The 24699-nt window shown below is 41.0% G+C and overlaps 1 protein-coding gene across 4 annotated transcripts in view; it reads left to right on the top strand.

Moving 5' to 3' along the window:
- Positions 1-5824: 5824 nt before the first annotated feature.
- The window catches only part of Ubx (Ultrabithorax), a 79379-nt gene continuing 60504 nt past the window's right edge, over positions 5825-24699 (top strand). For 2 of the 4 annotated variants that reach the window (XM_036817883.3, XM_036817881.3), the window contains exon 1: positions 5825-7573. In XM_036817883.3, the coding sequence (XP_036673778.1) occupies positions 6832-7573 (742 nt within the window). In that variant the 5' untranslated portion in view covers positions 5825-6831. Of the gene's footprint in view, positions 7601-15730; positions 15782-24699 lie in introns of all 4 variants that reach the window. The other 2 variants (XM_036817880.3, XM_036817879.3) reach the window with 2 other exon arrangements.

Below are 24699 nucleotides of genomic sequence, written 5' to 3'. Positions count from 1 at the left end.
ATATTGGTATTATACAATTTATCTCTCTACTTTTTTAGCAAACAAAGCAACTAAGTTCTTTTATTATTATTAATTATAAAGTAAACCTATCTATTGTATTTTTTCTCTATTTGGATTACCCTCTCCATTGATTTGGTTAAAGGAATTTTAGTGTTTTGCACTGTTTTCGCCTCGCATTGTCTCTTGTTTTATTAAAGCCCGGCTTAAACAGAATGTATTGTTGCACCCACAATGAATGGGCACTAAATATTCAACTTTGCACACCGCACCGCATTCCTCACTCTCCCTCCAATCGATTCACCTGAATTTGACGACACTCGCACACAAATAGGCCTTAAGCTTAAATCCGCAAATATTTATAATTCCGTATTAAATTCATAATGCAGAATGTTTAATGCATAAATACATAATAAAATTTTACGACTTTTACCTTATCTTGTCATGCAAAAACAATAATAAACTTTCATTTAAAAATGAAAGAGGAAAATTTTTACCATTGCTTCGGCAGAGTTTCTGGTTGAATTTTACGAGTATTTTATTTGTGCACGTTGCAGTTGCCGTTGCAATTTCAGTTTCTGTTGCTGTTGCAGTGGCAACTTGCAACTGGCAACACACGTGCAAAAGGGCCAGGCGCCACAGGCAAGCGCCAAACAATTTGTCATTTTTTGCCATTCGAGTGGGAGTCGGAGGCGATGATCAATGCTTTGAATTATGATGAGGATTTATGCTTGACACTGTCGCAATGTGGCAGATAGTGCCGGACAGCCGGGACAGCAGATGGATGAATGGATGGATGGATGGACAAGCATTTACGGCCCTTCCCCGGTCCGCTGGCGCTAGTTTTATGGCCACCATTTCCCCTTTGGATGGTGGAAAACGAGCCCCAGAGACAGTCAGATCCACCCAGAGCCACCCTGCACCACCCTGAACCGCCCAGCACCCTCCTATGATTTATTAAGTGTTAATAAAGAACTTAAATCCGTTGGATTGCATTTCGCATTCGGCCCTCTGTTTGTGCTCTTTTTCGCTCTCTGTTTGCCATGGCCCTTGCTTTTGGGTCATCTCCCCACTTCCCCACAAAAGAGAAAACCCACCCAGAAAAACCCCCTAGAATGGCCCTCAGGATTTCCTTATCAATGCGTTCCATATTCGCGGCGCGCCGATTTCATTTTGCACTCCCGCCAATTTCGCAATAAAATTTCGCCAGCCTGCAAATTAAAATTGCAATGTAATTGGTTAATCCATGCGTACATTATGGCCATTGTAGCCGGGGCCATTCAAATTTGCAGAGGAAGTGCGCCCGGTAGTTTCATTTCAGTTCGCTCCTTCGTCCATTTCGTCCACTCATTGTTTCTGGCTCATTTTTTTGTGGATTACATTTTTCATTAAATTTTTCGGAAAGGCAACGGCGTGGGAGGTCGCTCTATTTGATGGGGCATTTTTTTCTGGGGGAGGGGCTTGTTTTAAAATATCTTAAACGGCTTTAGTATGGTTTATTTTAAAAATATTTCTTTGCGTAAACATATACATTAGTAAATGGAAAGCTTTTAGATACCAAAATATATAGACCTATTAAAATAAACACAACGTAAAGGTATAAAAAACTTATTTAAGAAAAAACGATTGAAAAATGTTTTTAAAATAAAAATATTTTTAATGGATCTTAATTGGAACAAGGTAACCCCTTGAAAAATCATAACTAATTAGTGGCACCAATCAATAAGACATTTAAATACCAAATGCATCAATTTCGGCCATTTGTTGGCCCATCAAGTTGTCGACACCATCTTGGTTCGCGATCACTTGGCTCCGGTCTCATCAAAGCCCGAAAATCGACAGAAAAATGTATTGACTTTGAAAATTCTGAACGATTGGCGTGATAAATCTGTAGGGCGGCGAGAAAAGCGCCCTTCAAAGCACCACCCACTAGTAACACAGAAAAAAATAGCTTACAAAAAAGTTTTCAATGAATAAGCTGCTATAATCATAATAATGTAAGAAAAAAATATTGAAAATGTTGTGTGTACAAATACTCAAAAAACTAAAGCTATTAAGAGATATTTTTTAATGTTAAAGTATATTTTAATCAAATTGTTTAGTGTCTGATATTCTTTCCCAAAAAGTCTCATATTTTTCGGTCAGTGCACCATCTAACAGGTGCCAAGCCCCATCGAACCGAAAAATGCCGAAAGACAGAGCCAAAATCTTTATAGACAATACGTAAACAAACGGCGAGTGCAGGAGGCCAGGCACCGAGGAGTACGAGTATTTTGTTGAACATTTCTGTGTAAATAAACCTCGGGGCCCCGAAACTTTGATCTCAGATGGAGGAGGGGTTCTGGATACTGGTGCTGTCCGTTTGATGTTTTGGACTGGCGTCAGCGCCGGCGCTTCCAGCTGCCAAATTGCTGCTTTATTAGCTGCGTAAGTGGGCTCCCCCCGAATTCCAGGTGGAGTGGGGTATACGTATCTGGTTTTGGACTATGATTAGATTGGGTGCGCCTATCTCACGGATGGCATCGCTCGATTTGAGCGATTGTGGCCAATAACACAGCGGGTGAGAAGGCAGACGAGCTGCCAAGGTGGCAATTAAACAGCTTGTCTAATTGCCCTGCACCAGTTCTCAAAAGCGAATGGAGGCCATCAATCACGGCAATGGTGTGAAGGAGGAGTTAGCGTTTGGGCCACGGATTAGGCTGCCTCGGGGCTAATTGGCCACGTTTAGCACTGTCCATGGCCACTGGGCAACTGAGTAACCTTAGGCAACTCGGACAGGTGTGAGCTTTCCACTCAACTCCCCTTTTTCGCAGAACGGAAGCTCTCGTAAATTGCCGCAACAAGCTACCGATGACAGTGGAGCGACGGCAAAGGCGGAGGCGGTGGCCATATGAAAATGAGATCGCTTTGTATGCAAATGCCTGGGAATCGAATTGCGAATCGGGAATCGCACAATCTCATTGCGACTTTATGCCAAGACAATCGAAGCCTCCCTTTTCGGGTTGTGTGGGCGGGGATTCACTGGATTCAATTGTTAAAACGTGTTTACACATGCAGAAGAAGAAGTAATTGATTGCATTACGTACTCCTTTCAAAAGTCGAAATAAACTATTAAGCTTTAGGAACATTCTAAGCTAAACCCTCTTAGTTAGTTGGATAATATTATATCACACATATCACATTCAATGTTTTCTATAATATGACCTAAGAAAAACTTCAACTTTCAGTAAAAAGATTAATTTTTAAGTAGGTATGCCGAAATAATCGGATTGATTTTTATTTAGACGCATTTTTCTTAAATATAACTCTTCAATAAAATAATAATAAATAAATATTTATCCAAGGAAATAATATAACAGTTAAAAAAAAAACAAGTAACCAATCATCCTCCCATTATTTATTTTTGAACCATTATAAAATCGAAATTAATCAATCACTATCACCACCGCTCCAACCGCTCCTCTGATATCATGAAACTCAAGAATGCACAGCGGAGGAAAAAACAATCATCGATGTCGAACAAAAACAAAACTCAGAGTCCCAACTTTCTGCAGGCGGAGGGGTTCCTGCAGGAGCAAAAAACCAGGGAGCCACCAGGAACCACAGAGGGGAAAGGAAAATAACAGGGAGCTGCCCCATTGCATACCCCATAACGTAGCAAGTTTGAATATACTCGTACCCGTAAGATTCCCGAGTATATTAGGTAGCAAAATTGTTACGAGCTCATTATGGCTCATTTCGGCGATTGTTGTGATCCTTTTATGCGCCTTCGAATGGCTTCAAATGGTTATGAGGCTATTTCTCTGTCATCCCCGCGAGTCCTTCGCACTCGTGTCCTTCCCCTGGGTGCCGAGTTAGTTCCTTGGTCCTGGATTGCGAGTTTCTGGGTCCTGGATTCCCGACTCACGATATTTAGTTTGCAGTTGCGACTGCGATTTTTACTTTTGCTTTGCTCTTGGCTTTCCCTCGTTTTCCTTGGGCTTTTGGCCGCATATTTGGAAAATGTCGCCGCGTCTCCGAATGCGATTCAAATGTGTGTGCCTGTGTGTATCTGTGTTTTGTGCAAGTTTTTGTATCTTTCGCTTGTTGTTGATTTTTCAGACTTGGCACCAAAATTTCGGGGGATGGAAAATGGCGCGTGCGGGCGGGGGCTGGAAAAGTAGAAAAGTAAATTTCTTCTTATAATAAGTTTATTTTGCAAACACTTGTGGCAAGCAACTTTGTTTGTTCGTCGTCGGTTTCTGGCTTAATCTACGAGCCGTTTGTGCGAATGTGGAAACTTTGACAAATATTTGAGAAACTTTCGCGAATGGCTCGGCGCTCTGCGTTCTGCGTTCTCGGTCTGCAAGACCCCGATCTATTTGCATTATGCATATGAATTTATTAGCATCAATTCGCAGCCATATTTACATTGACATTAATATCCAATTGAAAGTATTGGCGAACGGATTGAACATTTCGATTCGAATGCGAATTTGAATGTGAATAGGAAAAGGGAAACCGCAGCACACAAATTTTCCGGCTCCTCGGTTGAATCACAATTTAAAGGCAAACCGGAGGAGGTGTACACTTCAATAAAGCTCTCTGGTATATGAGCTATTTTAATTAAGGATTATTTTATACCCTCATGACCAATAAATTATCCTAAATAATTAATCAACTTAAATTTATCAGGCCTTAATCAGGACTTATCAGGCTTAAGAAAAACTTCATTTCGCTCTCGTTGTAAAGTTACCTTATAAAAAGAACACCTTTGCGAAACCTTAAAAATTATTTTATTAATCTCTCGGATCTCCCCCCAATTCAAAAAAAATATTTATTTGTAAGTCCCATGGTCTACATTCTTATTTTATCCACATCAAAAAGAAACATATTAATAAAATTCTTCTTTAACAGAGCATCCGTTATTATTCTTTACATTTACAAGTATTTTCATTTCCGATTCCTAAAAAAAACTCCGTTTTTCACAAATACCTTTAGTGTTTTACCAGCGGAGAATATAGAAAATATTTGTAGCAAATTTCATGGTGTAACTTTGTTGTATATCTCTTTTAGCATGGTCCGTTCCTATTTTCATTATTATTTAATATTCTTTTAGAAATATCTTTTAACTAAAAATAAAAAATGTATTAGCTGTATTTTTCATAAAATCATTTTTGTAATTTTCTCTCTGCTAATAAACAACAAATCTATTAACAGAAATTCGTTGAAGCGCCTTAATTTAACAAGTGCTGTACTAAAAATGGTTCAATGCTGAATATTTTTTTATAAAATAACTTGATTTAGAAATTTTACATTTAAATTTTTTTTTAAATCAATAAATAGTGATGTTTGGAATAAATAAATTTCGTGGGTCTGGTACTAGCAGAATGTCAGAAATAAGGCATATCCATAAGTGCGGTGAAACCGACTCAATGCGAGATGTGCAGCGCTTGGCGTGCAACTAGCAACTGGCTGGCCATCCACGGAGCGTTTTTCGCCACTCAGTTGAGTGAGTAGTTGGCCGATAGGAAAATCAGCCCTCCTCCATGATGAATTTCCCGCGGCGAGCGCATTTTCCTTGCGCGCGAATGATGAACGAGAGGCGCCCACCCCGGGAAAAGCGGAGAGCGCCAGAGCGCTCAAACAAGTTCGAAGGCTGAGCGATGACTGAGAATGAATTCATCGCATCGCATCGCCAAGAGTTCATTCGAGCTGGCTGGTTTGAGCACTCTCCGGCTTTCTGTTTTGGCTAGAGCATTCATTTCCACTCGTTTTGGGCCGAGTCGAGTGGTTTGCGGGCCGAGTGGTTCGGCGGAGCAAAGTCAAAACACTGGCAACTGCGATTTGGTGGCACATTCGTTCGATGGCAACGGTTTGGATAACAGGCGCGCGCTTTGTTTTATTATCCACATTATCAGCGGCATTATTGTTATTATTGGCCCTCAGCGCTTTTACCGCTCGCCCACGCGTCGTCCGCCCGTGAATGCCGCGCGGAAAAGTCGCTTTCCACTAAAATTGGCTTTCCGATTCGAGGAAATTCGTCACCAGCCACATTCGCGCCCGTTCGGTCAGCACTAAGGCTAATAATCGTTCAAATCGTTAAAATCATAAAAATAATAATAATAATCGCAATAACAATAATAATACTAATAACCGTAACGCTTACGAGCCTTTGATAGTGCCAAGGCAAAAGCGCAAAACAAGTATTCAAATTCAAATTCGAATTCAATTAAGAGCAAAGTGCAATTGGCTAAATAAAATCCAAACCAAAACGCAACAAAGTATACGAAAACACTTGTGAAACCCAAAAAACAATTGTGGAAAAATATTTAAAATTATTTATGCGAGTTAATGTTCAATAAACATTAGTGCTTAAATTAAATTAAAGGCCTCGAGTGGAAAGTGCAATAATTAAAATTAACTTTAAAAAAAAATATTTACCAAACAAAAATCAAACCGCTTGTGAAAAATATTTTAGAAATATTTAAGGAGTTCCAGAAAAAATTAACAGGAAGAAAATCTTTAAAAAATAAAAGACACATAAAAAACAAAATTAAAAAAAAAAGACTTGGAGTAGAAAAAAATATTTACAAGCTTAAAAAAAATTTGTAAAATCTTACCAAGAGTTTATAATTATTACAAATTGGAAAGTCTTACCAAGAGTTTAAAAATTATTTTAAAAAATCCAAAGGAAGGCCAATGAACACCAGAGATAGCTGAGGAGAGTCTTGAAAAATCCGCCAAAAATCTGAGATCCCCGGACCCAAATCCCTGTGAAATCGGTCAAGCCCCCAACGACTTTTAGCCCGTCTCAGACGGAGCACCGCCAAGATTCTCACCGCCAGCAGCGCAATGAACTCGTACTTTGAGCAGGCCTCCGGCTTTTATGGCCATCCGCACCAGGCCACCGGAATGGCGATGGGCAGCGGCGGCCACCACGATCAGACGGCCAGTGCAGCGGCGGCGGCCTACCGGGGATTCCCCCTCTCGCTGGGCATGAGTCCCTATGCCAACCACCATCTGCAGCGCACCACCCAGGATTCGCCCTACGATGCCAGCATTACGGCAGCCTGCAACAAGATCTACGGCGATGGGGCAGGGGCCTACAAACAGGATTGCCTGAACATCAAAGCGGATGCGGTCAATGGCTACAAGGACATTTGGAACACGGGCGGTTCGAATGGTGGTGGAGGCGGAGGAGGTGGCGGCGGGGGCGGTGCGGGCGGTACAGGTGCCACGGGAAACGCCAACGGCGGCAATACAGCCAATGCAAATGGACAGAACAATCCGGCGGGCGGCATGCCCGTTCGACCCTCCGCCTGCACCCCAGATTCCCGAGTGGGCGGCTACTTGGACACGTCGGGCGGCAGTCCCGTTAGCCATCGCGGCGGCAGTGCCGGCGGCAATGTGAGCGTCAGCGGCGGCGGCAACAACAACGCCGGGGGCGTACAGAGCGGCGTGGGCGTGGCCGGAGCGGGTACCGCCTGGAATGCCAACTGCACCATCTCGGGCGCCGCTGCCGCCCAAACGGCGGCCGCCAGCAGTTTACACCAGGCCAGCAATCACACATTCTACCCCTGGATGGCTATCGCAGGTGAGTGTCCTGAAGATCCGACCAAAAGTGAGTGTCCACTGTAGCACAAGTCCACTTAAAGTCCTCCTAAGAGCCCCCCTCCCCCATCCCAATTAGTTGTTAGAGCACCCAAAGCTTTGTTGTTTTCCCAGTTGTTATCAGGCTCAACAGATTGCAGCAAAAGTCATCCTGTGACTAATTGTCGTCTCTGCTCCGATTAACAGACAAAGTCAACATGTAATGGCAAAATAATGAAGAGCTCAAATCGATCGTAGGAAAAACAGATAATCGGCGACCATTAATGTATGTAACCAAGGAAAATAAATAGAGCCGCAGAAAAACAGACCTTGTTGAGAAATGTGTACATCTTATTGGCTATCAAGAGGCACTTAATTTTTAAAACGAAAATACTTCAAAGTAGATATTTAAAAAATGTACAATTTATATTTTACCTAAATTTGTCATAAACAAAAGATTTAAACTAAAAATGTAAACATTTTTTTTAATTAAAAATAATTAGCAAAAAGATCTTCCAAAAAAAATGTAACCAAAATAAATTTTCATGTTGATAAAATAGCTTTGATAAAAGAATTTTTATTAAATAATTGGTCAAACTTTGATATGTTTTCATGAGTTAATAAATATTTCTAGTAATTAATTGATCTTAAAAAGCAGTATCATTTTAGTATACCTATACTTTAATTTATGAAGTGCTAACAAGATTTTTAACAAGTGAATGTAAGGCATACATAAATATAACAAAATTTATTTGGCATGAAGCATAAAAAACTTGTTCCTAAATAAATTAATGTTAAAATGCTACCAGTGAGAAGGAAAATTTCCAGATTCGCACACCAAAACATGTTTCACTTGAAATTCACTCGAAATTCCTTTTGGCTAAATGGCTTTGAATGAACTGAAAATTGATTTCCACTTATTCTATTAAAAAACCTCCCATTTTAGGCTGCCAATCTGGCGATAGTTTATTAGCAGGCAGGCAATCTGAGCGACTTAATCACTTTAAGCTAGCTCAGAGCCATAAATAAGAAAAAATAAGCAAAGAAACCCGCTCAGAACCACCGATTCCACCTGCTCCTCCGCACTTGCGACACCTTGCAGCGCTCCGACTGCCTCATAATTTTCAACACTTTGTTTACTAATTTTTGTCACCTTTGCTTTTAATGATGCTCGGCGGTAATTGTTGCAGCGCTGGCAGCCCAAGTGAGCTGCAATTTGTGCAACAAGAGAGCGGCAACGAGCAGCATGAAGTTGAATTATGGCATGCGGCTGAAAGAGCTGCAAAATAGCAACAGAAGGGGCAGAAATAGCAGAAGGCAGCCACAGGAGTTGGCGGAAGGGGCAGGAATCCTTTCAGGACACACACTGCGCGCAGAAGTCGCGCTTATATCGGTTAACTACGCCATTATGTAATTACGTTCAGCACCTCGCCGCCCTGACTTTTCCACGGGTCTAAGCCACCAGCCGAGCGAGGCGAACGGCTTGCCTCCGAGATTGCCGTTTTGGCCAAGAACAATGCCAAGAGTAGGTCAGCCGAAGGAGGTCTAGGTGCTCGAAGATCGAACATAAATTGCACTCAAGTTGGCACTGAGGAAAATAGGAGGAAACATGCGGCTATCAGATTTTATTTCAAATAAAAATAGGGATTATGATGCTTGATTTTTTGATATTTATGTATTTTTGATTTACCCGCCTTATGCTTTCACCTTCTGATCAATGTTTCTTTACAAAATAATTTTAGATAAATTGATATTTGTATCTATGCACTTTAAATTCCCCTGTTATATATTTTTGTCTTGTGAATAATTTTACATTACACAATAACTCTTAATATATTTAAAACAATTTGCTAGCATTTTTCCCATGTGTAAGGCGAAAAGCTTATGAAAAATACCCTTCAAAAATCAATCAAATTTCACTTATAGCCAACGCGAAGAGCTGGTTAAAAAACAATTAAAGTTGAACTAAATTCGAGAGCCCTGCTACAGGTTTTCCCCTCCAATCGATCGATCGGTTCTGCAAGATGATCAGCGTAATGAAATTTATGCGCTGTGCCAGCCCAGTTTGAAGTGTCGGTGATGAATTGGCCAGGCCAAAAAAGGGAAAAAACCATTGCCAAAAACCCTCCATACAGGGTGTCTCGTATAACACTTTTCAGTTTGTCGGACTATCTCTCAGAGTTATAACATCTCAAGTGGAATATTTCCTTTAAGAAATTCTAATACATTTTTCTTACCTGAAGATGGTCGAACCAGATTACCTGAACTTACCTTTTGAATGTGTTTCTTATAAGAAAATACATCTCGTAGAGAGTTACGATATTCAGACCAAGTTGAATTTTATGAACTTGAAACCTGGGAATTTGTGATTAGGATCTACATGATTTCAAATATAAATACATATTTTATTTAGGTCTTATCTCCATCTGGCTGAACTTAAATCCGCTTGATTGCCATTTGTCAACTGCTATCGCTGATTTGATTTAACCCAAACATATAATGCGAATATAATTTAATTTTAAGCGATTTGCTCTGAGCGAACTGATTAAATCGGCTGATCGCTAGAGAAAATCAAGTCATAAATAAATCGGCGCACACTTCCAGCGATCATCGATCATTTGCCGCTGATCCGCGGCCCGAAATGCAAACCAAATTCAATTTTATCGTATCTAAACATGGCTTCACATTTGAAAAACCCACATCAGAGTTTTCTGGCCTTTGGAGATCTGAGTTTGGAGCTTGGAGTTGGCGTTGCTATATGTAGTTCTTGGGCCCGTTGTGTGTTGTATGTGCGAACACGGCGATCGGCGGGCGAGGAGCATTAAATCATTGTCCTGAAGGCTTTTAAGTCATTATCGATAAATTTCAACATAAATTCGTAAATTTGCTTTATTTGCCCGGGCCGGTGTGTGAGGTTCACGTCGGCGAAGTGGTTTATGGCTGAGTTCTGCCGTCCGGCTGTCCCAAATTTGTCGGCCGCCTAATTTTGACCAGGGGAAAAAATAACTCACAAGTCGATTTAGTTTTGCATATATTTAAAAAATCAAAAAAATTGTAAGCTATTATTGTTATTTTTTATATAATAAGGAAAAAATACAAAAAGAACGCGAATGGTCGAGTTAAACCAAAATGGTAGTCATATATAAATTAACAAATTTTTTATGCATCAAAAGACCAATTAAATGAAAAATATATAATTTTGAAATATTGTTTTACCACTGTAATTATTAGCTTCTTTTAGACGCTTAAAATAAGGGTATTAAAAGCGGTTACCATTTCTTAAAAACTATATTTTATTATTATAATTGGTTAGGAAAACTGCAAAAATACTCTATAGTGCTCTTCCTTTTTCTCTGTGTAAATATAGTTCACCCTGAAAGATAGATTTTGTTGCGGCTTGTAATTTTTTTTGTTCCACAATGACCTTGAGAATAGCAGGCCGGACGGTCAATTGACACGTATCGGGCAATCATAATTCATATTTGCCGCATTTTCCGAGCAAAGAACTCTCACGCTGTGACGTAATTATCGGGATGCCTTGTATCCTGGCCAACATCATCTACCTGCAATTGTAGCGAACACGTAGAGTCGAGGAGGGCACGTCATATACTCCCAAGGTTAATGGGCCTTGTGGGCTGTAAAATATTCCAAAATTCTGCAGTTCAAATGTCGGGCAACAGTTGCCACTGCAACATGCAATTAATTGCCAAAGGAAGTGCGTCGATGATGCCGCTGATTATGTAAATGGCGAAGTGCAAGCGAACGCACACACAGGAAAACCTTTCAACGCGCGCTTTTAATCATTTTTTCCCGAGGAGCGGAGTGCAGAATGCAAAATCTGAAAATCAAAAACAAATCAAAGCGCCTGTGAGCATCGCAATTTCTGTGGCGGATGCTAGGGAGATGCCTTTCGAGAGTCTCCCTTCCCGGGGATCGCTTCTTTTATTTTGGGGATTGGTTTTCGGGTTCTGGGGCAGCTTCTTGCATTTTTTTAATGTATTTTTAAATAAGGAATTTAATAAGCACCTTGGCGGTCCTCAAGTCGTTGGACTCGGACTGCGACTGCGGCGGCCGGTCGAGGAGGCCAAAGTTGCAAGACGTCGACGTCGCCAACGACGACAACACAAAGTGGCCCAGACACATGGCCCAACAACAACAACAACAGGAGCAGAACAACAACATCGAGGAGCTGCAGGGCGAGGAGCAATTTGGGCTTTTCTCTCGTATTTTTCGAGGCCCGCGTAGTTGCAATGGGCTAAAGCTAAGATTTTGGGTTCAAAAAATAAAAATCATACAAAAAATACAGTTCAAACAAGTTTGTTTTTAAATTTCTTGTATGTAAAATAAATAAAGCATTTTACAAACTTAAAAGACTACGAAATCTTAAAGATATGGATTGAGGAACATGAAAAGAAAAATTATTCGATACTAATAAAATTTTTAGAACGTTGAAAAGAATTTATATGATTCAGACTTTTTAAAAAAGATATGACACATTTTATAGAATTAAATTTACTATAATTGAATCCAATTAAATTCAATCGAAGAACATAATTCAATATTATAATTTAAATGTTAAGGTTAATAGCAGAAAATGGGTGGCGCCAAGCTGTTAAAAACAACTATATTCCAAAGCATCAATTCCGAATAGAATAATCACCATTTGCCATTCATAGTTCTCCCCTAAATGCCCCCAATAAAAAATGATTAGGTGTTGTATTTTTCACATTTAATAACCATAATATATGGAACCGATCGCAGATAAGAAATAATTATTAGAGTATATATGTACTGCGCGTTTCTTCCTCATTGTGACATTGGCGGTTTGGCGTTATCGATCATCTCTTTAACATACAAATGCCATGTGAACAAGCAGTTAGTATTCATATTTGTGGGCCCACTGTGCGGACGTCTTCTCTTGGCAGTTGCAAAATCATGTTTTAAGGTGTTTTTGATACCTAATAAAAACAACAACACGGCCCGGCCAAAAGGCACACATGCAAGGGGGTGAAAAAGAGATGGGTAGAGTGCAGCCATGCCAAAAGGGACAAGGGTCGTGAATACAGGGATATACAATATACGAGGGAGTATGAGAACGTATAGCAGACGTTAGTGACCAAAACACAGGAACACCTCCTCCCCTTAACCCTTTGGTGGCTACGTCATAGCCATATCGCCACTTGGAAGACGCCAACATCGCTGCTCGGCGTGTTTATTATAAAACAACAAATCATTCATTATAACCACTTGTGTGTCTGTATGAGAAAGTGGCGTAAACATGAAAAGAAACCCATACACACTCACACAATACCATGTTGTTTCCGATAATATGCATATTTGCGTATTATTTTGATTTTAATAATGATTTATTTATTATTAATAATTCATTAGTGGTGGCCTCTTGCCGGGATTTTATATATATTGGGATCGGACGGCCTGATTGCGATCTGATCCCCACGAACCCCACAGATCCAAGTCCAAGTTCTCCGAGTGCAAAAGCTGCCCACTAGTCTCTAGACCCCCATCTCCATCTCCATCTCGTTTGAATATCGCTTGTCTTCGGGTTGTGTAACAGAAGTTGGGCTACCAGCAAACAAACACGCCGCATCGTAGGAAACGCATATTATAATGAGCTTCAATTAAGATAGAAATCTCCAAGACTAAAAAGACAAAGATTAATGGGTTCACAATTGTCCAGTCGAGTGGCTTCAGGTGGTTCTGCCAATAGATCTGCACAGTAAGATATTTATGTTAAACAACAATTTTAGTAATCCTAACTAAACATAACTATGTTGTTAAGCATCCACAACTAATACCCAATACATAAGTATAATATTATAATGGCCAACATTTTAATTAATTTTATTTTTAAAAGAAAAGAACATATATTTTTTTCACTGTACACATACCACATGTTCACAAGCCTGAAGATCATTAGGCATAAATATTTCTTTCGCGTCTCTACGCCATTCAAAATTAAAAAGAATTCCTATGGTATATGAATGAAGAGTTTAACGTATTATTCCATGTTTTTTTTAGGAAAACCCCCATCTTTTTAAACAAGTTTGCACTACCCACTCTTTGATACAAAATTAGGGCATTTCGTATTCGTCGGTACCTTCTCTCAAGAGCCTGTTTTGCCAGCTCTCCATGATTTACGAGATCTGCCTTGACCAAAATGTGGGTAACTGTTATAGCAGCTCGGAATATATATTTTTTCGTTGTTGGGTCATCGATTTGTTCGCCGCATTCTCCAAACATTTGCTTGTACACTATAATTTATAGATTACTATTTTGATTTATCTGAGCGAGAACTTTGGTCAGAACTTTTAGGATCCTTCGCCTCCTCTTCTGGGCACCACATTAATGTCAATTTAATGTTTCCTTAATGACTTTGTCTGGCTGCAAGTTCTCCAGCTCAGTTGTTATCAGTTTGCTGGTCAAAACTGGGAAAGTGTTTATGCTAAATAGCTAACGAGTTTTCCACTCGAAAGTGAATCTCTCTGGCACTCAAGTTGCATTCTGTTGACTTGATGCTCTGCTCAAAGTTCCGTATGCCACATGCTTTCGGCGTCTATTTATTTGGGTCGGCAATTAAGATTTATATCAGCCCCTTTGATGGGGCAATAAAAGGCCAAAGACGCCGCAAGCTGCAGCCGGAAAATGCTCTCATTCCAGAGATTTTCCAACTGCCTTTTCCTCTCTCTCTCATTTATGCGACTGGCGGCTAATCCTCCCACAAGAACGAAGCGTGCGCCGCCTTAAAGAGTCATAAAAATCATTTCCCCCCGCGGAAAAGGTGTGAAAAATCACAAGGGGGCGAGGGTTGAGTTTTCCAAGGGGCAAGACCGCAAACTAAATGTTTAATTTTTACAAGTCGCGTCGCATGTAAACAGAATTCAGCATCCATCCCCCCTTTTCCCAGCCATTTGTTTGAATTTGTCTAAAGTGGCTGGCCCTCTTTTCCTCTTTTTTTCTGTCTTTCATAATTTTCATTTTCATTTACAGACAGAAAAAAACACACAGAGAGAAGAACCAAGCGTTTGTCAAATTTAAAACCCTTTGCCCCTCATAGTTTTTGGCCGTTTTCTTGGTCTTTTTAATTTAATATTTTCTTTGTTGTTTCTTTGCGTCTGGATGGCCACATAGTATCAGTATCTGTGTGCGGCACTCGCTTTTCCCTGTGTCTGTGAGCTGGAAATTACGTTTACTCAGGCGCCAGGCGCGCATATTTAAATACACACGTGTTTTATCGCTGCCATTAAATCATATTTTTATACTTTTACCTTTTCCACGGCAAGCTGCCGACGCCCCCTCGCCAGCCCCCCGATCGCCCACTTTTCGAGGCGTTGGCATTTCGGATTGTTTACATTTTGCACTTTCATGGCATAAACAAAGCTGAGGCGACGCTAAATATCGTGAAAAAAGGCGAGACATCCAGCAAATGCGATAGAAAGAGCCGATAGTACGGTGTCCATGAATCAGTCTAAATGGGATTGATAGACCCAGTTCAAACTTTGAACGACTCTCATAGTGCCCGACGAGTTATCAAGAGCTATGGGGTGTATTCTGAGTGGTTTAGAACTCAAGTTATTACAAATGGATTACGTCTGATGGAAAAATCACTATAATATGTCTTTAATTAATGCGGGAGGGCAGCTTATCAGTGATCAATCGCCTTCATTACTAAAATTAGATCTTTAGACTTCGAATAATAAGTTTAACTTGTAGTTATAAAACACCCATAATTATCTTGATTATAGCTTGCCCATAGAACATCATGCATTATACATTTGTTCTGGATATTATGCAAAATATATTGTTATTTAATATTTTAATTACTCTTTTACAAATCGTTATTTGTTAAATAATCTCTACTCCCATGATCACTCTCAATTATCACTTATTTTTGTGCACCTTTTCATCTTTTTCTATGCCATATCCATTATCCAACCGACAACAACAAAGCTTTGGTTAGCCAATCTTAACCAGCTTCGCACCACGTGCGGCTGCTTAACCCCTAGTTGCCCCCCAGATCCCCACGTACCCCCATTTTCCAAACAACATCCATCTGCATCTCAAGATCTGCTCTCGAGAGCAAACAATTTTGATTCCACATTTTTTAAACGTTTTCTTCTCTCCGCTTTGCTTGCATTTTCAGGTAAGATAAGATCTGATTTAACACAATACGGCGGCATATCAACAGACATGGGTAAGAAAATTTCCACTTTTATTTCATTACATTATTCGCTCTTAAGTTTTCGAAAAATAGAGTATAGAGTTTAGAACATAGAGTATAGAGCAGTTAGTCTACTAACATATGATTTAGCGGTGACGGTGGCTAAAATACCCTAGCATACACACTTTTTTAGGTGGGCTAAATTTATGAACCCAGGGGGCGGGGCTGTGGGTGGGCCGGGAAAACCTGGGGGCCGCGTGTGGAAATGATTGATTCACTGTCCCATGATTACGCTCCAGCCGAAAGAGCTTGGCCATGTTCGAGCCGCCTGCTCCGCTGGCAATTAATATTAAACATGGCAATTCAATTGGCCAACAAACGCGGCCAGCACGCACGGTGGAATGGGTTAACGGGGGAGTGGGGGTATCCAGATCTGGGCCCGGTTGAACGCCTCGTTCGAGCGGCTCCCTTTTCCCTATCGTACCTCGTGCTATCAGCTTTTGTTCCCGCTGCCGATCGAGCAGCCCCATTGCGTGTTCTCCCCACATACCCTGCACTTTGGGTGTAAATTCACTTAATTAACAGTTTTTTAGATAAAAATATGAATATTAAAACATATTTTTTTGTTTAATTATGGATTTCAGACACAGTTGAAAAAACCTTTATAGTATTTGCATACTCTTTTCATTCAAAATTCTGTTATAATATTTTTACAAAATATAGAAACATTGAAGAAATTTAGCGGTAAAAATTTGTGTAATCAGATTCCTAGAAGTTTTAGAGATTCAAAAATTTGTAATGTATAAATATCTTAAGTCAAAAAAAAAGTTTTTCAAGGCAGTTTTAAAACTTGGTTTAAAAACCCTTTCCTAAATATATATAAACTAGTATTTTTTGCAAACTGGTTATATAAGACTGAACATTTTTTTGCTATATATTTTTTGTATTACCCCCTGATTTGAGTGTACAACTTATTCGTCTAAACAAAAACCGCTTACGATATTCGCTGCCGAACGCGAACATCAAAGCCCCAAAGCCACTGAAGGCGTTTATTTCAGCCTGTTGTTTGGGACCTTTTGATGCGAGGTTATCAATCAGTCTTGTCTCGCGCAGCTACTTCTTAAAATCCAATTACACACGTGAACAAGGGAAATGCCGGGGACTCGGGGATGGGAGGACTCCCTCTGATCAGCGCGGGTCTTGAGCTTCTTTTTTTTTTGTTTTTGCGCGGGGCAGGCCACTCAAATTACATACATTGTTGGCGGTGCATTGAGGCGAAAAATTGCGGGGCCATCAGCGATGTTGAGCCACCCAGATGCTCCGTAGTCAGCCACTTCGCTCCCACTTATTATTTATATTCAATTGATAATCTCGTGCAAATCGGTAGCTAAATGTTGGCACAGGCGCAACAAGTGGGCAGCTACTTGGGGATCTGCGATCAGCTATCCCAGATTCAAGATCCACGAACCGTGCACGGAGAGAAAAGTAGTTAACTTCTTAGGGTGGAGTCATTAAAAAGACTGAAGCTATAAAGCACTATTATAAACTTATTCAAAATACCACTAACATTTACAAGCCTCTAATCAAATGGAAACTTTCTTAATTAAGTAAGAACATCCTGATCTTAAAATAAACAATAAATATAATCCCATGTTAAACTTTAGACACATTTTTTAAAAATCAATTTGAGATACAATTACGATCAGTTAGAGATAAACCCAATTGCAATTTTCTCCGTGTGGCATCACTTTTGGCACTCGCAGATAAGCTCCGATAAGCCCGCTGCTCCCGGCTGTGGATTATGGCCAGCACTTAAGGGGCACTTTTGGGGGAGGGGTCTTCGAGCCAGCCAGAGGAACCACTCTCTTCCGGCTTCACTGACATTGAAAGCTGCGTTTTCGGTCCGTACCCGCAAGAGATAATTAAATAGCGGCCTTAATAGAATTAAATGCCGTGTTTGCATTTCAAAATCCGCAACGTGCCAAAATGCAATGGCCAACGGGCTGACGCCCCCATCTCCATGTGTGTCCACCTGGCTGTAAGGGGGGGAAAAATGTCAATTTGGACAAGTTTTGATAATTGCGGGTCCCCCTAGTTACTGACTGAGTGTGAGTGTGTGTGTGTTGCTACTGTGCGGCGTGTTGCAGGTTGCATGTGGCCATGTTGCATGTAGCATGTTGCAGTTAATAATTATTGAAATGTGCGGCCTGCCAGGAGTTGTGCCATGCTCCTTGCGCTTCCTGCGCGGCTTCCTCCACCTGAATGTCCGTATGGCTGTCCGTTTGTCCGTATGGCTGTCCGCTTGTCCGTTTGTCCGTCAGTGGCTGCATGCTTCGTTACCTTTTAGCCTGGCCAAAAGGCTAACAATGCTTGCATTTTCCCACCTTTTTCACATAACTTTTTCTCCCTCTCCCTGGCTTTGTTTTGTTTTCTGCGCTCTTTTTTTGTTTTTCGTTGTTTTTTGTCTGTTTTTCGCGTTGTGTGCTTGCTGCTGGCAGGGTAAACAAGTCGGCCACTTGGCCAACTCGTTACTTCCCGCTAAAACCCTCCCCTCACATGTCGATTGGCGATGTGGAAGTTGTTACCACTTTGGACGCGCGGTCCGGCCTCCGTCGGCCGGCACCGGCACCCCTGTAATAAATTCATATTCAAATTGTTAATTGAATATTATTTGTTAAATTTGCAAGCATTAAATGTAAATGTCAGCGGCGGATGTCCGACGCAGGAGGCGTGGCCAGTCGGGGGCGACCGAGAGCTCCTTTTCTTTATTTGCTCGTATAATTCCGAAATCACCAGAGCCGGTGTTCGTTTTTAATTGAATTTATGCGATTTTAATAGGAGCAGGTTCGCCTGGGGACTTTTCGATTTAGGGGGAAGTGCACACAAGTTGGTACTGTGTCCTTTTTTGGTTTTCTCAAGATATTATTAAAACTAGAATTTAATATTTAAAGTGTTAAAGAATTTTTATGAAAGCGTGTTAAGCCCCCTTTAAAATAGATCGAACCCAGAAAACAAAGCGAAACTCGGTCACTGTTCCAACGACCTGAAAAAATGGCCTGCAAATATTCGGAAACACCGCCCCCAAAAATCAACAAAAAATCCCCCCAGGAGAGTTTTAAAATTCGCAAACGAATGACAAAAAAAGGGGCTACAAAAAAATGGTGCCAAATGCGACTGTGACTATTGTGAATACTCAGACTCTTGTTCGCTGGTCGTTGTCCTTGTCGTTGTGGCTCTGCAATTTCCATAATTCATATTCATAGACATTACACAATAACAGCCAGAAGAGAAAGGGAGAAATGGAAAAGGAGAAAGAGACCGAGTCCAGACAAACAAACGACAGCACCTGCAATACGGGCAAATGTACGTCCCAGCAGACCCAAAAAAATAGAAAATAAAAGAATGTGCAGGGTGCAAAAATTCCACATATGCTAAAAGAGAAAAAGAAAGTCAAAAAACTGTCGCATCACGCTTATGCATAAATTATTCGAGAACCAAAGCTCAAAGAAGAATTCTTCCAATAACTTGATGAGCTTCAAATCACTGGCAAATTAGGCCATATATATATGTACACATGTAGACTGACACTCCGCATTCGCAACGTGCTGGCAATTTGATTTTACACACTTCGAAATTATTAACTGGGGAGCACTTTGTGTGCGGCAAGTGTAAGTGTTGTACGCCCTCCAACGGAGCAGAAACAGTTCATAAAATGGCAAAACAGGGCACTTTCGTTTTTACCGTTGGCATTTGCAGCATCTGCAGGCCAAAAAGGACGAAGAGGGCGAAAAGAGGGTGGCAATGGCAAGGACATCCTGGCATGTGTCGCCTGCGAGCCAATGGACATCTGGCCTGGTCAGAATCAGAATCAGAACCGGACTGAATGTTACCGGGCAGGTTTCAATTAATGAATTAGTAATTTCGGCTTCATTGCCGTAATGAACACTTCGGGGAGGACTGAACGAGGTGGCAAAGTGTGTGCATTAACTCGCACTAAAACTTGGAAAATAAGGAAGATATAGATAAAACTATTATTCACAGAGGTATTAAACCCCTAAATATGAACATGAAAACTTGGAACTAGATCAAATAAATATACATAATCAGCAATAACTGTATTCCATATATAAGCAAGTTTCAGGTATTTAGTACCTATAAAAATGTAAATCCATTTGAATATATACTTTCATATCCTGGTCCTTAAAGCACCGTTTGTCCATGGCTTAGCAAAAAAAAGTACACACTAAAATCTTTTCCTCACAGCTAATGTAAGCTTTTAAAAAACGTTCAAATACCGTATATTTATTTTTAAAGTCAATAAGCACTCTTCAAATAGCACAAAACACTTTGAACTCCTTTTAGCTGGTGTGATTGCAGTCCGCAGACAATATGCCATTTGCAGTGGCGTAATTTACCATATCATTGTGTCATTAAAACGTTTGTATCTCGGATTCAAAGTGAACACAGTTTTCAAATGGTAGTTTGTTTACTAAGTCACAGTTAATGAATGGTTCGAGTTGGAAAAAAACAGATAGATTGTAAATGGGACCACCTCTATGGGGAGTTGTAACTAAAGCGATATTTACTCGCGATGACTCCGAATATTAGGGAACCCGTCTTATCGCAGAATTAACATCCGTATCTTTTGCTTTTTCGTTTCACTTTTATGGCGATTCGGTTCGCTTCGCTGTAGGTATGCAATTAGTCAATTAATTTGAAAATTTATTAACCGCCAAAAACCAATTTGCTCCAGATCAGCAAAAGCACACGAAAACGAGCAGAGTAAAAAAAAACATAAGAGCGCGCTGCGAAGATCGCGAAATGCCGGCGGTAAACTGGCCTCGATCTTGGTCAAGATCACGGCTACGGCTGCAAAAGCTGCAAAGATCCGTTCGAGGCGTTGGTCAGCGGACAAATGAAGGGTCTAAAGGTTGCGGAACTTTCAGCGAGTTAGGGATTTGAAATTAAAGCCCCGAAAGGAACCTCATTCCCCCCCTGGTTTTCAAAATGTGGAAATGTAGTGCTGATAATTTATGGCTTTGGCCGCAGCGGAAGTGCGTGTGCATCTGTATCTGGGAGATACGAATCGCAGCGGCTACCGATTTTTGATTTTCTAGGTCAAAAAGCAGAGTCCGCGAAATAAATGACTTTTGTGCATGTCGCGGACTGCTTGCCGTCGGCTTGGCTTCAGGCCATAAATTTTGGGTGTATTTGAAAAGCATTTGTTGTCGTTCCCACTCACTCACTCACTCGTTTTCGGGACCCTCTCTTTCCGTTTTCGACTTATGATTAATAACGCTCGGTTTCGGTTTCGGTTGGGTTGAAAACCTGCTTTTGGCGGCCATCATGATCAGCTGATCGCGTAGAGCCGAAAAAAGAAGCAAACGTCATGACAGCGCAATGTCCGTTGGGCAAATGACAGAAATGAGCCTGGAAGGGATCACTCATAGATACAAGTGACGGATCACCCCCAGGAACAAGTGTAGTGGTGAGTGTGCGTGAACCCATTTTGGAAATGTCAGCAAAAATGTCTGGAAAACCACTGTGATCTTCACCTGATGCTCAAAGTTGTTTGCTTGCTCACCGCACAGGTATGCGCGCTCTGCCTCTCTCTGTTGGTCTCTAATTCTTCTGCTCTCTCTCTCTCTATTTATCTGGCTCCTCTCTTTCGCTCACCTGGTGATCGATCATCTTTTCGCTCAGCCGGTTTTTAGACCCTGCTCTGGGCATTAATTTATGTGCTCTCGCTGGAATGAATCTCACCTTTATTCGAATTGGAACATTTCGGGTGACCGTAGATCGTAAACGATATTCGCCGCCTTGAATGGGATTTGGCAAAGGTGAGATAATCTTCTGATTAGACAGATGTTAGAGAGGTGAAGAAGTTTGTTATACGAACTGAGATCATATGAAGAGGTTCTCAGGTAAGACATTTGGTTGGATTTACCTGAATCTCATTGAATATTATAGGTGCTAGCTTTTGTAAGAGTTAAAAAGTTATGAATTTATGATTTGATTTATGATGTGAACAAATTAATAGTATCAGATGCTATACACAAAAAAATTCAAATTATTTTTGTATAGTCTAAATATTTTTCCTTCCCTAACTAAAAATAGAACCAGCACTTTAACCACCACCGTCCCAATCGAAATCAAAATCACGTCCACAAAATGTCCCCCGATTTCAGGGGAATTTTAAGGGACCCCGGACCCACCGCAGTGGCACCGAACCAGAATCGAACGATTCCCTGTAATCTCAATCGATGATCTATTAACGAGTGTCCATAAAAATTATGCAACTTTCCGCTGCAGCAACAAAATGGATGTGCACAACAACAGCAACGACAATTGAGCCAGAATGCCATTTCCTTTGTCAGCTGGGGCCATAAATCTTGAGCATATTAACATGGACGTGCGATGAAAGTGCCAGCCAAATATGTCATTGTCAGTTGGGTTTTGGCCAGGAAGGGGGATTGGATTGGATGGGATGGTATAGGATGGGATTGGATTGGTTTGGTCGGTAGAGGGGACTAAGACTGGGCATCGGACGCCTCTGCGGCTGCCGTAAGCGAGTGTATTGACACCTGAGCTGCCCAAACATTCGAACCGGAGGATGGAAAAGAAAGTTAGGGCCCACAGATCGATAGAACAGGTAGTTTTGGGTATTGGGAATACTTTCGGCCGTAAATCACCCATCCAAACTGTGGCTGATAACTGGCCAAAAGTCGTATGCCAAGTATTTCGGGCCCTGTTTATCGCACTTGATGCATTTGGAATTGGTCAGAGTATTTTTCCGTATTTATGCGCAACTTTGTTGTGTTGTTGTGTCTGCGACACAAACACAAAACATGACCAAATTTTTGGGCGTGAGCGAGTGAAAGAGAGAGGTAGAGAGCAAAAGAGAGAGAGAGACAGCATAGTGACAGCGCCCATAAATCTCTGTAACATGACACTTTTGGCAATGGAAATAAAATATGGCATTCGGCGCACCAAAATGTCGCACCAGGCTCCCTTGATTTTTCTGTTCTGTTCTGTTCTTTTATTTTGATTTTTTTGGCACTGCCCCTGGCATTTTGGCCCACTGTGCCATGCGACACTCAACGGATCGCTCTCGTACAGCATTCAGCTAATTACAAATGAAATTACAATGGTCAGATATCGCCCCTGCCCACCGCCATTGCGAACCTCTGAGCTGCTGTTCCTGCTGCCGGCCAAGTGTCACTTGCCGCTGTCATTTTCGTTTCGTTTTCATGTGTCACTTGGCAGGCCTTCGCTCGGAGCTCCCCTAGCCCCCGTTAACCCCCCTTGCGCGCAGCCCTTGTCCTTGTAATAAAGCAAAACGGCTGCGCATGCGCGCAAGTCACTCAGCAACAATGCACTGTGAAAAAGAAGTTCAGTGGTCACTTCTACAAATTGTTGACATATAGCATTTAAGATTTACCTAGGCTATGATATTTTATAATAAATTCAATTTTGATCAGTTTTACAAAATATTTTAAGCTCAATTGGCATTAAAAATAGTTTATTAGATAAATTTCATTATTTGACATTTTAGAAAATAGTTTTTTTAATAATTAAAATAATAAATTGACATATTAAATGTAAGATTTATTGTCATAATTTGTTTACAGTAAGTAATATTATTATTATTATTTCTAGTATTATTAGATTTTAAATTAAATTTTGTTATTTTAATATGCAACATTTTCCTCAGTGGATTCACAGCAACTACAACTTGGTAAAGCCGCTGCTGCCTCTGTCAGATTTTGTGAGTGTCACTTGGGCTGCTTTGTTGCTGGGTCCCCCGAGCCTTGGTCTGGGCGTCTCGGATCCCGAGCCAGGCTCTTTCTTGGGTGTTATCTGTCCCGTCGACCGTCTTCAGTTTCGCTGCGGTTGCATCTCGGCGACCAAAACGACAACCGGTGACCGGGTCCGAATCTGTATCTGTATCTGAATTCCTCGCGGAAACACGCGAAATGCGCGCCTCGGCGTATAAAACTGTTAACTAACTCAATTTTGTAGCTGTCAGTTGGCTAAGGGGGCTGCAGAGTTCAGCATGGGTTAATGAGTTGTTGTTGCCCCTCGCCGGCGTGCCGCTTACACATGTCACAACAAATTGCCAGCCGTTGAGGTTCGGTTGGCTCGTAAACAAATCACTTGACCCGCCGCGAGGTGAAATTTCGCCAGCCCGTTTTGTGTGATGGATCCAGATCGGATTAATATATATACATTTATACTTAGGATTACAGTGGGATGTGGGTTTGAAGCACGTGTGTCACGGAGCAAACTCACGGATGCACGCCGCGCACATGTCTGTCACACAAATGTCACTTAGAGTTGCAAACGCCGCGGACGCTTAACAATTTCATAATTCGGTGGAGAAACGTAGGGGGGTTCTGTGGAACACTTGACATTGGCCCAGGAGACTGGGGAATGCGAAAAGCGAGTCCGGATATTTAGTATTCGCAGCGCATTTGAGAAGTCAAGTTACCAACAAGAAGCGAGGATCAGTGCACGAGGAGAAATTTCACTTAACAGGGCTTATAAACGAAAACATTATTAGAAAATGATAAACTTGAATTTTATTTAAGAAATATTTTTAATATCAAGGGAATTTTTCTAAATATTTTGGAATACATTACAAAAATGTACTAACCATTTATAAAAGATTTGTTTTTGTGGTTCTCAAGTTAAGAATTGATTTATTTTCTATTATAAAAATATTAAAGTTTTTCTGTGCATGTTAAATCCCTTTACTACCTCCATACCTTCCAAAACATCCTCAAAAGGAAACAAAGTTGACAATTCAATCATAGTGGGGGCTTGGCCGCCAGGGGGCGCCACTGCAGCTGGAAGTGCCTGGCGCTTAATATATAGAAAATAGTTAGTTGTATGCACTACAACTGCTGGGGTTTCCCACTCCTTGCCATTCTTTTGTTTGTTTCTGTCAC

The sequence above is a fragment of the Drosophila suzukii genome, chromosome 3 (assembly GCF_043229965.1).
Source record: "Drosophila suzukii chromosome 3, CBGP_Dsuzu_IsoJpt1.0, whole genome shotgun sequence".
Classification (NCBI taxonomy): domain Eukaryota; kingdom Metazoa; phylum Arthropoda; class Insecta; order Diptera; family Drosophilidae; genus Drosophila; species Drosophila suzukii.
This window is presented reverse-complemented; position numbering and strand designations above follow the sequence as displayed.